The following is a 12582-nucleotide window of genomic DNA, read 5'->3' on the forward strand; positions in this document are numbered from 1 at the left end:
CTAGAAATTAAGCAAACACTTGCAATATCTGAGGAATACTTATTCAAGAAAACCTGCTGAACATCCATAAAGACAGCAGGGTTTGTAGTGTTATAACTTGACCTACTCACCTATTCCCATACCCCTCTCTACAGCTCCACAGTAGTGAAAAGACAATCCACAGAATGAGAAAAAATACTTGCAAATCGTATATATGATCAGGGACTTGTATCTAGAATATTTAAAGATATTTAAAACTCAATAATAAAAAGACAAATAACCTAATTTTTAAAATAGACAAAGGATCTGAATGTACAGATTCCAAAGAAGATACACTAATGACCAATAAGCTCATGAAAAGATGCTCAACATCATTAGGCGTCAGGGAGATGCAAATCAAAACCACAGTGAGATACCACTTCGAACTCACTAGGATGTCTATAATTAAAAAGATAGACAATAACAAGTGTTGGTGAGGATGTGGAGAAATTGGAACCCTCATGAGTTGCTGGCGGGATTGTAAAATGATTCAGCCACTGTGGAAAACAATCTGGCAGTTCCTTAAAACGTTAAACATATGTTTAAAAATGAGACAACAGGACCAAAATGGAGTTGCTTATGTTAAGCCTCATGTCACCAGACCAAGACTTAATTACAGTTTGGGCTCTCCCAAAAATGGAATATTAAACCAATCAATCAAGAATCACCTGATCATCACTAGTTAGGTAATCTGCCTGATAGACCTCTACCATCCCCTAAAGGAAAGTAACCTTGCAATAACCAACTCGTTTTTTTGCCTAGTATAACTTCCTTATTCCTGCTCCCTTCCGACTATAAAAGTCTTTCATTTCATATAGCTCTTCAGAATTTGTTTCTATCTGCTAGATTGGATGCTGCACAATTCATGAATTGTTGAATAAAGCCAGCAAGATCTTCAAAATTTTACTCAGTTGAATTTAGTTTTCTAACATATAAATTACAATATGATCCAGAAAGTCCACACCTAGGTATATACCCAAGAGAATTGAAAACATGTCCACACAAAATGTTTATGGAAGAATTATTCTTAATATCCCAAAAATGGAAACCACCCAAATGCCCATCAATGGATTAATGAATAAATAAAATGTGTTATAGTCAAACAGTGGAATATTATTCTGCAATTAAAAGGAATGGCATGGACATATATACACTACCAAACGTAAAATAGATAGCTAGTGAGAAGCAACCGCATAGCACAGGGAGATCAGCTCTGTGCTTTGTGACCACCTAGAGGGGTGGGATAGGGAGGGTGGGAGGGAGGGAGATGCAAGAGGGAAGAGATATGGGAACATATGTATATGTATAACTGATTCACTTTGTTATAAAGCAGAAACTAACACACATTGTAAAGCAATTATACTCCAATAAAGATGTTTAAAAAAAAAGGAATGGAGTACTGATACATGCTACAACATGGATGAACTTTGAAAACATTATGCTGACACACAAAGAACCACATATTGTATGATTCCATTTATACGAAATGTCAAGAATAGGCAAATCTATTGAAGTAAAAAGTACATTGGTGGTGCCAGGAGCTAGGGTGAAAGAGGAATGGGAAATGACTGCTAATGGGAAAGTGATATATTTTCAGGGCATTGAAAATGTTCTAAAATTTCATGGCGATGCTTGTACAATTCTGTGAATATACTAAAAACCACCAAATTCTACACCTTAAATGGTCGATATGCATTGTATCTCGATAAAGTTGTTTTTAAAAGCACTATTTAATGTGAACAGGCCAAAGGCTAACCTGGCTAACTTAGTCGGTAGAGCAGGAGACTTAATGTGAACAGTCTGGTTGCCAGTTAGAGACCTGAGAAGAAGAGACTGACTGCTCAGATCACTTCCCTGATTGGTCTAGACTAGTCCTTCTCAAGTCAAGAGCAAGGTGAAGGTTGAGATAGGGATATTGGTAACTCCAAAGAGGTTTATTTCCATTAGGTCTACACTTGACGAGGAGAAATGGTTGCACAGAATAGCCACAGCAATCCTAATCAACCCAATTTATTGCTCCTACAGTCTGCTATTCCAGACCCCCCAACCATCTCCTGAACTGTACTGATGCCTCTCAACACACCAAAATGTATCTAATCTGTCCCAACTTCGTACTCTCAAATAGGGGGCTGGCTGCATAATCTCTGCCATGGGTAGGAAAATAATATTCCTCAAGCAGGGACTGTACACCAGGCACTGACTCATCTAATTCTCACAACAATGTTATGAAATATGTATTAATATTATTATTTCCATTTTATAGATTGGGAGACTGAGGTTAAGTAATTTGGTCAAGGTCACAGAGCTGCTCAGTGGCATGGCCAGGATCTAAACCCAACTGGTGCCAACAACAATTTACTTAACCAAGATGCCATTCTATGTTCCAAGAAAAGCCCTTTCACACCTTTCCTAATCACTCTCCCCACTTTTTGCACATGTGCAGTTATTTAGTGAAGATCAATTCTGTGTCTTATTCACCTGGTTCCCATTTGTCCCCCCAAACATAGTTTTCATATGGTTTAAATTCATTGCTCTGACCAACCAGAGCCCAACAGTGCGTTTTGTGTTTGTTACCAAACCAAACATGGGTCCATTTGCCCGACATGCAGCAAAGTCAATCTACTGACACCAGGTTGTGGTGAAGGAAAGTACAGTGTTTACTGCAGGGTCAAGCAGGAATGGGTAGCTCATGCTCAAAAGACCTGAACTGCCCGATAGCTTTCAGGGAAGGGTTTTTAAAGGCAAGGTCAGGGAGAGGGTCTCAGGGTGCCCGATCAGTTCATGGACGTTCTTCTGATTGGTTGGTGGTGAGGTAACTCGGTGGTATTTTGGAAGTCAACACCAACATCATCAAACTTCTGGTTCCAGCTGGTCTGGGGTCTACATGTTGGTGGTCAGCAGTTAACTTCTTCTACCTGATGGGGGTTTTAGTATCGGCAAAACAACTCAGGATATTATCTATAGCCCCTAAGGGGGAACTAAAGGCCTTTGACTTTGTTTTATGGCTACATTCTTATTATTTTGTCTTACTTGACTGTTTTCCTTTGTTTCTTTACTTCTCTGATTAAATTTGTTCTTTAGAACACAGGGAAGGGGGACTTCCCTGGTGGCCCAGTGGTAAAGAATCCGCCTTCCAATGCAGAGGACGCAGATTTGATCCCTGGTCGGGGAACTAAGATCCCACATGCTGCAGGGCAACTAAGCCCATGCGCCACAAAGAGTGAGCTCGCACACCTCAACGAGAGAGCCTGCCTGCCGCAGACTACAGAGCCCATGCGCTCTGGAGCCCATGTACCACAACTACAGAGCCCACGTGCCCTGGAGCCCGCACGCCACAACTAGAGTGAGAAAACCTACATGCCACAACTAGAGAGAAGCCCACGTGCCGCAACTAAGACCCGATGTGGCCAAATAAATAAATAAATATTTTTAAAAAATAACTCAGGGAAGGCCTAGGATGCTAAAGCTTTTCTACAAACAAGAGGCAGGAGACATAGGATGTTCTGTCCCCAGGAAAGCCCCTCAGGGACCTGCTTGGTTTCATGTTATCAGTTTACCCAACCTCCCATCCTTGTAGCACATCAATAAAAGTGCACAAAATTCTGTGCAAACATTCAGTGCAAAACTCTAAGCCTTCCCTTTACCTCTAGCTCAGTTGTCCCTTTTCAGTACTACCAACGCTCCTCTAGTCCCCAGCACTATTGCCCCACACCAATAGCCACTCCTCATAGCCAAAGGACAGGTCACATCTTCTGGGGTTCTGGGGACATGAAATGAGGGAAGGCTTCATGGAGGAGGCTGTACCTGCCCTGGTCCCTGAAAGGCAGTTGTAAATGGAAGGAATAAACATTCCAAAATAAGCATAGTATAAGCAAATGCATGAATAGCAAAGTGTCTAAGAACAAAGATTCTGGGATCAGACAGTTGTGAGTTAAAATCCCAGCTCCACTAGCTGCGTCATCTTGGCCAACTTACTTAACCTCTGTGAACTTCAGTTTAAATTCTTAAAAATGTAGATAATATTTCCCTCTCCAGGGGTTGTGAGGATTGAATGAAATCATAATAAATCCAGACACATTCTAAGCTCTCAATCAAGAAAGGCAATCACCTGTAAAGTGTAAACATGAGTCACTTTTGGTAAACAGTAGTTTAACAGCAATTAACTTTGCCAGTGTTGGTGAATAATGGGAGAGAAGTCTGGAAGGGTAAACTGAGACCAGCCCAAGATAGGTCTTTAGAAGATTAGGAGAATTTTGGAAAAATGAGAATAGAGCAATCAAAGTCAAAGTTTGTGTATAGAGGAGAGAGAGAAAGAGGGAAGTGAGAGAGAGAATTTCTTTAAAGAATGGGCAGAATTGGGCAAGTTACTTGGAACTCCTCTGTAATTCATTGTTTTGTTTATTGTCTATGACTCCCAATTACACTGTGAGCTTCATGAGGGTATAGATCATGTCTATTTTGCTCACCACTGTATATCCAGAACCTTGCACAATGCCTGGCCCATAGTATGCTTTCAATAAATATTTGTTGAATGAAGGAATGAATTATGATGATGGGGGGGGAGACACCAAAAAAAAATTCCAAGAATTCAAGCATAGATGACTGAAAGAATACAGAAGATTGCAAGTGCAGGGGAAATAATGCGTTTAAATTTTGGACTCCCCGAGTTTGAGAAGCCTGTAGTGCGTTCCAGTGTTCATGCTTAGGGAAATTCAATACTTTGAATTGGAGCCCAGAGAAGAGGTGGCGGGCAGTGCTGGCGATGTATTGAAACTCAGTAGCAAACAAGTAGCGACTGAGACCACCTCAGAGGAGTGAGGTTTTAAGTGGGAGACACCACCGGAAGTGACGCAAGTAAAAGGGGCGCAGAGCAGCACGTAGGGCATGCTGGGAAGTTGCAGCCGTTAGAATCGGACGAAGCGGAGGAGAGGCCGGGGAAAATTCAGATTCAAGTATGAGAAGATTCAGGAGGGACCAGCCTCAAGAAGACAGAGGAGGACTCCAAGAAAGGAGTGATCATGTTTCTGAGGAGCCACACACCAGCCACGGGTGGTAAGGCCATCGAGATATCGGATTTGTTGGGGACTTTGAGATGACCGGTTTTGAAGGACGCTGGGGAGTAGAGTCCGGTTGTAGTGGTAGTTAAATTGCTTGAGCTTGAATCCCAGTTAGTTTGTGACCCTAAGCAGGTTACTTAATCACTCTGTGTCTTAACTGTGTAACAGAGATGATTACCTCATAGCGTTATTGTAAGAAGTGAATACGGGGTTCAAATGCTTAGAAAAGTACCTTGCTTGCGGTCACCACTCAGTAAAATTTTGAATATTTTTCGAGGGTGCGTTGTGGAAGGTGGTGAATGGCCCTAGAGACTAATCTTCATTTGAGGTCTGCAAGACCTTTCAGAATAGAACTAAACGAACCTTTTCCACAGAATAGTGCCAAATCAAAATAGTGAATGATTTTAGGACTACTACTGAGATGCTGGGGTTTAATTCGGTGAAGATTTTACCAGAAGGTTCCAGAACTCTAAGCCGTTTGTCTACCAGTCATGCGCAGTACGCTTGCACGCTTTTCCCCAAGCTCCACCCTTTTTTCCGGTTAGCTACAGGTCAGGTAGGTCTCCTAGCGTTCCTCGCTGGCCCCACCTCCTGGAGCAAAGAAGTCTCCCCATTGGACGCCTTAAATAGGTCTTTTTTTGCTGTCCTTGGGCACGTTGGAGAAATGGATACTTCTGTTAAAATTGTCCAGCTACAAAAGCGGAGTGTTTTTTTCTTCCAAACTAAGTTAATAAATATCAGATGAGTGAATACATAAGGCGGATGGGAGGGTACGGTCGGAACTGAAGAGAATTGAACTTAAGGTTGGTACATCGGGGTGCTTTTAACAGCGGACCGAGTTGCTTCCGGGAGAGAATGGGCGGGCAGAGAATTCTGTGGGTTTGGCGGGTTTCTCTGTCTTCCTAAGTATTTGATCATCCCGCAGCCAAGGGAGCAGGACGCGACAGAGCGTAGCGAAGCCGTCAGTGCCGGAAAAGCCTTTTTTCTGCTGCCCGATGGCCATGCCCATGGTGAGTGCCCCGGCCGCGGCAGGGTGCCCGGCCGCGGGCGGCTGAGGGGAGGGGTTCTGGGGCGGGCTGACTGCTGGTCACGTGGTCAAGCGGCGAATCAGTGTCCGGCCCGCCAGGCGCCGGGGGCGGGGCCCGCTCTCTGCAGCCCCCACTATCCCCCCGACCCCCCACCTCCAGGGCCGTGCAGTCGCTTTTCCGAGCCTGGAAAGGACCCTGAGATGGGAACTAGCGAGAGTCCGGAATGTTGGGGTCTGTTGATTATGGCTTGTAATCTTTTCTCGATCTAAATAACTTGCAGTTGCCTGAGACAGAAACGAAACTAGTTCTTAATTCAAATAATAGGCTGGGCTGGTAAATGGCTGGGGAAGAAAGTACTTAATCTTCCTGAAGGAGAAAACCGCAACAGCATTTCTTTGCTTCGGTTTTAAAATCCTTTACAAACGCCGGTGAATTTTTACGTAATGTGAGGACGTTTCCTAAGTACCTAGCTTTTCAAACAAGTTCATTGAACTTATCCAATTTTTTTTCCCATTCAACTACTTTCGAATAACTTCTCGCTTGTTTCCTAATTTATTCAATGGCAATCCGCGCCCGCCCCCCGCCCCGTCTTTTTTTTTTTTTTTTTTTTAAGGTTCAGACCGCATAATTTTTATTAAGGTGAATGTTTTGTAAAATACTGGAAGCCTAAAGTACCAGTTGCCAAGCAAAGATTTTAAATTTATATTTAAGGTAAGAAAAAAAGTGAAATTGACTAATCAAGGATGAATATGTTCTAAAGATAACGTCCTTAAAAATAATGAAAATTGGAAACTTGAGCCCTAACGTTAAAAATGTCCAAATTTATGTGGAAGAATGTGGACTGTGTATGGAGCTACAAAGTGATTGAAATAAATCATCAGCTTTTGTTGGTGATTTTGTGTTTGTGAGGGGTTGGAGGGGTGGTCATGTACACTTTAATGAAATTTTTCTTGTAGGATTTTAAAACTTACGTAGATCAGGCATGCAAAGCTGCTGAGGAATTTGTCAATATTTACTATGAGACAATGGACAAAAGAAGACGGGTGAGTGTTATAGACTACTTCTCTTTATTAAATACCAGTTCTTTCTTTCTTCTTCTTCTTTTTTTTTTTCCTGAGCCAGCCATTCATCTGACTTGCATAAGTGATTGCTGTGTTCTTTAAAAGCACATTGCTTAAGGAAGGGTTGGTATCGCATTATGGAAGTGTGGACTCTGGAATCATACCCCAGCTTTGTGTTTGCCAAGCTCTGTGACCTTGGGCAAGTTGCTAACCTCTCTTAACCTCATTTTATTTTTAGGGTGGTAAATGGGAATTTAACTACTGCACTTATCATGGGACCCAACGTATATTTACTGAAATATGTTGCATTTTCTTCCTTCCATTGTATAACCAATATGGTTAAAATAGTATTAATGCTAGTGAAGGGGGTCTGCATTACAGGGACTGTTCCCTGATTTGCCCCTTTAAATTCATATATTAATTGATAATTTTCAATTAAAGCGCACAGCTGTAGCTGGCACTCACAAACAGAATCTGCATGGCTTGGATACTTTTAGTCTTCAGCAGAGCAAGTTCTGACTTCATCAGCTTTTTTCATTGTGATTTATCCCTGAGCCATATCTTCTAAGTAACTATTTCAGTATGTGCTCGAGAGTCTTGCCTAGGTCTCTTATTGGAATAAGACTATGTTTTAGAGAACTTTGTCTACGCTGTAGGTACAGAAGTTAGTATCTTAAAAACTATTTTGTTAAGGCAGAAGATTAAAAAGTTCTTGATACTGACGTTTGATGACAAGGGACAGGGGCAAGCGATGTAACAATGGACGTTTATTGTGCCTTGGTGCCTTCAAAGACAAAGTGGCCCAAAAAAAAAAAAAAAAGGAAACATAGTTCATTTCCAGAGTCCAGATGTGTGTTGGCCCTTTAATCCAAGTTAAATTTTAGAGCTAAGCAAATGTGTCCTGTGACACACTAAATTCCTGTGACTGACTCCTGGGACTAAAACGTTAATTAACTCTTGAATTCTGCCTTATTTGAGCTTTAACTTACTTGACTTATCCAAGACTCTGCTTTAGCAAGTACTCCTGATTCTTTTGAACTAAATATGCTATTTCCATAGTGGTAAAAGGAATGAATGCTTCCTAACACATACAACATTAAATGGTTCAAACATTAAATAACTCACATGTATATAAACACTAGGATTGAAGTGTACAGGTAGGGCCTGATTGACAAGTTTGTTAATTCACAGAATTAGAAAAGGGAGGGAGATTAAAACTAGTTCGGGGCTGCATGGGCTTGAAACCTGTGATCATTTAATTTATTTTAATACAGAGAGCAAAACTTAAAAAAAAAACTCTCTTCCAGTTTGATACAGTTTTCTCAGTGTGGCTAAAGTGAAATATGAAAAAAAAAAGTATTTAGCTAGCTGCCTAGTTTATTAAAAGCAGGATAATGTCTATTTAAGGCCAACGTTATAAGGCACATACCTTGTTGACACTGTCTTCCCATGAGAGGGGGCAAGGGAAGGAGAGATGGAGGAAGAACAATAAAAATGTTTAGATACTACCTGTAACCTTTCAAGCCATTTCTATAAAATACTTACCCAGAAACAAAAAACTTTCCCTTTTTTTTCTTTTTTCTTTCTTTTTAGGCACTAACCAGGCTGTATCTGGACAAGGCCACTTTAATATGGAATGGAAATGTTGTAACAGGGCTGGAAGCCCTAACTAATTTTTTTGACACGTTGCCTTCTAGTGAGTTTCAGGTCAACATGCTAGATTGCCAGCCAGTTCATGGTAAGATCATGGTCTTTTAAGATACTTCCTTTGTTTTCCTTTAGTGAGCAGTGAACTTTAACACCAAAAGCAGCTAGCGACTTTCAGTGGTAGAAATAATTACTTTTTTGAGCAAATTAAATACGAAGAATTTAGCTGTCAAATCAAACTTTTGGTCTTCCTTTAGGTGTATCTCTCTCCAGAGGACCACTAGTAGGTTTTGGTGGATTGAGTGATTATGGCTTAGTAAAAGTCATGTGACAAATTGAGCCTTAATATGATTTTTGTCAATGGAGAGGAACGACTATTTTCCCTAAGTAAATTGTTGCCTTCTGTACCTTGAAATGTCTCCAGAGAAAAATTATACCTTATCTCTTATTAATTAATGTGTTTTATTATCTTACAACCTATTAAAATTTCACAGAAATTCACTCTGTTATGTGAAAGGATGACTTTTGGCAAGACAGAATTTGATTCAAGGTAGTAGATTGATGCAGTTTCTAAGGTTAACCTCTAGGTGGGGTCCTAAGCATCTTAAGTAGTAGTTGAGTGTGATTATTTTTTTCCTTTATGGTTCTTGAAAAGAAAGCTTAAGAAGCAAAATACGACAAAACTCTTTTAGAAACCCAATGAAATATTAATAAATACAGCAACCAAATGGTCCTATTCTAGATATAAGCTTTTTATTTTTAAACTTTAGAGCACCCAAAATCTTTCTGGACTGAAAATAATGTTAGTATCTTTGAAATGATTATTGAGTTTTCTGGCTTTGGGTGCACATGCTCAAGATAATGTGCAAAGTAAAGAAAGTTTATGAAGCTTTTTTTAGTGTTAAATTTTAGGCAGTGTAGTTTAAACCTGAAAATCTGCTTACTTAGAGAGAGCATCCAACCTCTTCTCTATTTTTGTGTGGGTGAAGAGCAAGCTACTCAGGCCCAGACTACAGTTCTCGTGGTGACCAGTGGAACTGTGAAGTTTGATGGAAACAGACAACACTACTTCAACCAGAACTTCCTGCTGACCGCTCAGTCTACTCCTAACAATACCGTGTGGAAGATTGCAAGCGACTGCTTCCGTTTTCAAGATTGGGCTAGTAGTTAAAGGGGGCAAAAGTCCATTCTCTTTTGGTCCATTAGTTCCAGCAGTAGAAACTTATAAGAAATAGTTCATTGCATTGTAGAAGCACTAAAAACTAGTATGTGCTGAAACTAAATTTCTTTAATATTTTTTATTCCTAGCAGCACCTTTTCTAGCAGCTGCCAGTTTAGATCATTGCCCTTAAGAGCTTTAATGTTAGTTTTCTACATGCCTTATATACGTTTCACTAATGACATTGTTACAGTAACATTAAACCCATGGTCTCTGTACTAATATACTCACTGTGAGCCCAGTGTATTGCAAAAATAAAATCCTTTTATAGTACTGTCTATGGGATATCAGCACAATGTAACTCTCTGGGAGGAAGTGGAGTGTTTTTTTTGTTATTAGGTTAATTTTGTAGTACAGCATGTACCTATTTTTGGTAAACACTGGTAATGCAGTTTAAATATGAGGCTTTTTCAAATCAGTTCAGTGAACACATTACTAATTTAGGTTTACATAACTACTCTGACATACTAGAATGGCATGTAGAGATGTTCAGTAGTCTTTTTATGTTAAGTAATGTAGGTGTTTTTTTTTTTTATGTTGCCATGTTTTCTTAAGTGAATTAATCTACTAGAGAGGCGTAAAATGTTCTCGATTGATACCTGAATGTTAGATACACTCAGTGGCTTAAAAGCAAAACTTCTTAAGAAAGCTTTTTCTTGGCAGCTCCAGGTCTGTAACTTTAGATAGTGAATCGTAGTAGTACTAAGAGCTTTAATGGGAGAATGAGTAGTGAGAAGTGTAGAGATCCGAGGTTGGCCAAAAGCAAGGCGGGGTGGCCAAATGGTACACTTTTGGTACTTGTTTTCTACCTCCTAAAAATGTAGCCTAATTTTAGGATTTGAGTCATTAAAGTAATAAGTATCGTAACCAAATGGTCATGAAGGCCACTTTTGTTCTAAGAATTATTTTTAAAGGTTTTTCCAGTTCACCTCATACTCATCACTAGTATATGTCTCAGTTTATTCAAAAACTTATGGGGGTAAAATGTCAGCAATAAGCCTGACCCTGCAACAGGGTCTGACAGGAAAGTTGGAAACAAAGCCATCACTCCCTCTTTGGGACCCTTAACTTCTAAGTCTTCCATGTGAACTTCAGGCCAAAAGTCTCCTATGTACTACCCACCCCCAAAGTGAGTGATTTGTTCTCTGTGTTTACACTGTCAACTGCATGGTCTTTTTACTACTTAAAGTTAAAATTATTTAATCTCATGATTTGTTCTTTCATATGGCATTGAGCAAATCTGTTACAAAACATGTTCCTGTTATGTGGCTAACACTTTGTGTTTTTAGAGAAAACAGAGAACCGCAGATCTTCATAAGCCCATAAACTTCAGAAGAACCAATTGATTTATTTTATGTCTCAACATCTAAAGAGAAAGAAATCTAGCTTTGGTTTTTGGTTAAGCTTTAAATGTTTCTCCCTTCTTGAATTTATTGTTTTCATGTTTTTACACTAGGTGTGCCAGCTTTGTTTCTACATTGCAACTCAAAGTTAATGTTTCTTGTCATTTAATTTGAAAATTGGTGATTCATTTACTCTTGTCTCAAACTACACATTACATTTCTGATATATTAGCAAAATAGAATTAAGTAGGAGAAGGGGATGGAACTAAAATTTAGACCACACCTTCCTACCCTCTTTTAGTACTGACTAAAATTTACACATTATATTTTACTCAAAGTAAGTTTATTCTAATTTTGTATTGGCTTTTTAAAACCACAGCTTTAGCAGCAACAGTCAGATTGCCCAAATATTGCCCTTTCCCTTAAGAGGAACAGTTTCAAGTAAAAGCTGCGTATAACAAGCAATAACTGAATTGAGTGGTTGTATACTGTTCATGAATTCAGTGTTTTAAGACTTGTAAATTAATTGCTTTTTCCAAACTCTATATAACTTTTAAATGGCTGGAACTACTCTTATATGGACTAGACTGTATTTTTGACATGGACATATTTTTGTAACTTGAAAAAAATAAAATAAAATTTGCCCTGTAAGAGTTTTCTCAAGCCTGGTTTAAGGTCTCTTGATTTTTTTAAGGCTCCAGAACAGTTGGTTGTTCCTTTTTACAATATAACGTTTTAAAAAAAAATTTAAGTTAGAATGTTGAAAACAATGGTTGACAACTTAGACTTTGTCTTTTCTCTAGTCTACCTCGTTCTTCCTCTTTTCCTACCAAATATTCACATTTCTGAGATCACCTGTTTGTTTGAAGTAACAGCGACGTTTTTGGTAAAATGTTGGAAATTTTAACCTTGAAAAACTAGCCAAAATACTATATCCAGAAGGCAGTGAAACCAAAAGTTCATTTTCAGAAAAAAAAAATGGTCCCATTAACTTTAATTCTACATTAAAAATATGTCAACAGACACTTGAGGAGTGAGAAGAGGCAACAGCCTTTAAAATCAGCTCCTGTATTTCATCTCTTCAATGAGGCACGTATTTTTCACAATTTAATATCCCTGAAATTGGTGTATTTTAAACTGATGCTAAAGCATACTTTAATTGGCCTTTTTTCTTTTCTCAGTGGTACGTAAAATACTGATGAGTCTTAC

At 39.3% G+C, this 12582-nt stretch overlaps 1 protein-coding gene across 2 annotated transcripts; it reads left to right on the top strand.

Annotated features, from left to right (window-relative positions):
• Window positions 1–5742: 5742 nt before the first annotated feature.
• NXT2 (nuclear transport factor 2 like export factor 2) lies at window positions 5743–11953 on the top strand. Of its 2 annotated transcripts, XM_061178404.1 has the most exons (5): window positions 5743–5878; window positions 6001–6085; window positions 7060–7146; window positions 8758–8902; window positions 9801–11953. In XM_061178404.1, the coding sequence occupies exons 2-5, from the start codon at window positions 6071–6073 to the stop codon at window positions 9980–9982; spliced, it is 429 nt and encodes a 142-aa protein (XP_061034387.1). In that variant the 5' UTR covers window positions 5743–5878; window positions 6001–6070; the 3' UTR covers window positions 9983–11953. The 2 variants fall into 2 exon arrangements, with proteins under 2 accessions (XP_061034387.1, XP_061034388.1); XM_061178405.1 differs by lacking the exons at window positions 5743–5878; window positions 6001–6085 and adding an exon at window positions 6345–6814.
• Window positions 11954–12582: the final 629 nt, after the last annotated feature.

Source organism: Eubalaena glacialis, chromosome X, assembly GCF_028564815.1.
Source record: "Eubalaena glacialis isolate mEubGla1 chromosome X, mEubGla1.1.hap2.+ XY, whole genome shotgun sequence".
Taxonomy (NCBI): domain Eukaryota; kingdom Metazoa; phylum Chordata; class Mammalia; order Artiodactyla; family Balaenidae; genus Eubalaena; species Eubalaena glacialis.

What these genes read in the sequence shown, in the direction of transcription:
- NXT2 (XM_061178404.1), top strand. An exon ending in CAATGGACAAAAGAAGACGG is followed by an intron (nt 7,147 to 8,757) that starts GTGAGTGTTATA and finishes CTTTCTTTTTAG; the next exon opens with GCACTAACCAGGCTGTATCT. An exon ending in AGATTGCCAGCCAGTTCATG is followed by an intron (nt 8,903 to 9,800) that starts GTAAGATCATGG and finishes GTGTGGGTGAAG; the next exon opens with AGCAAGCTACTCAGGCCCAG.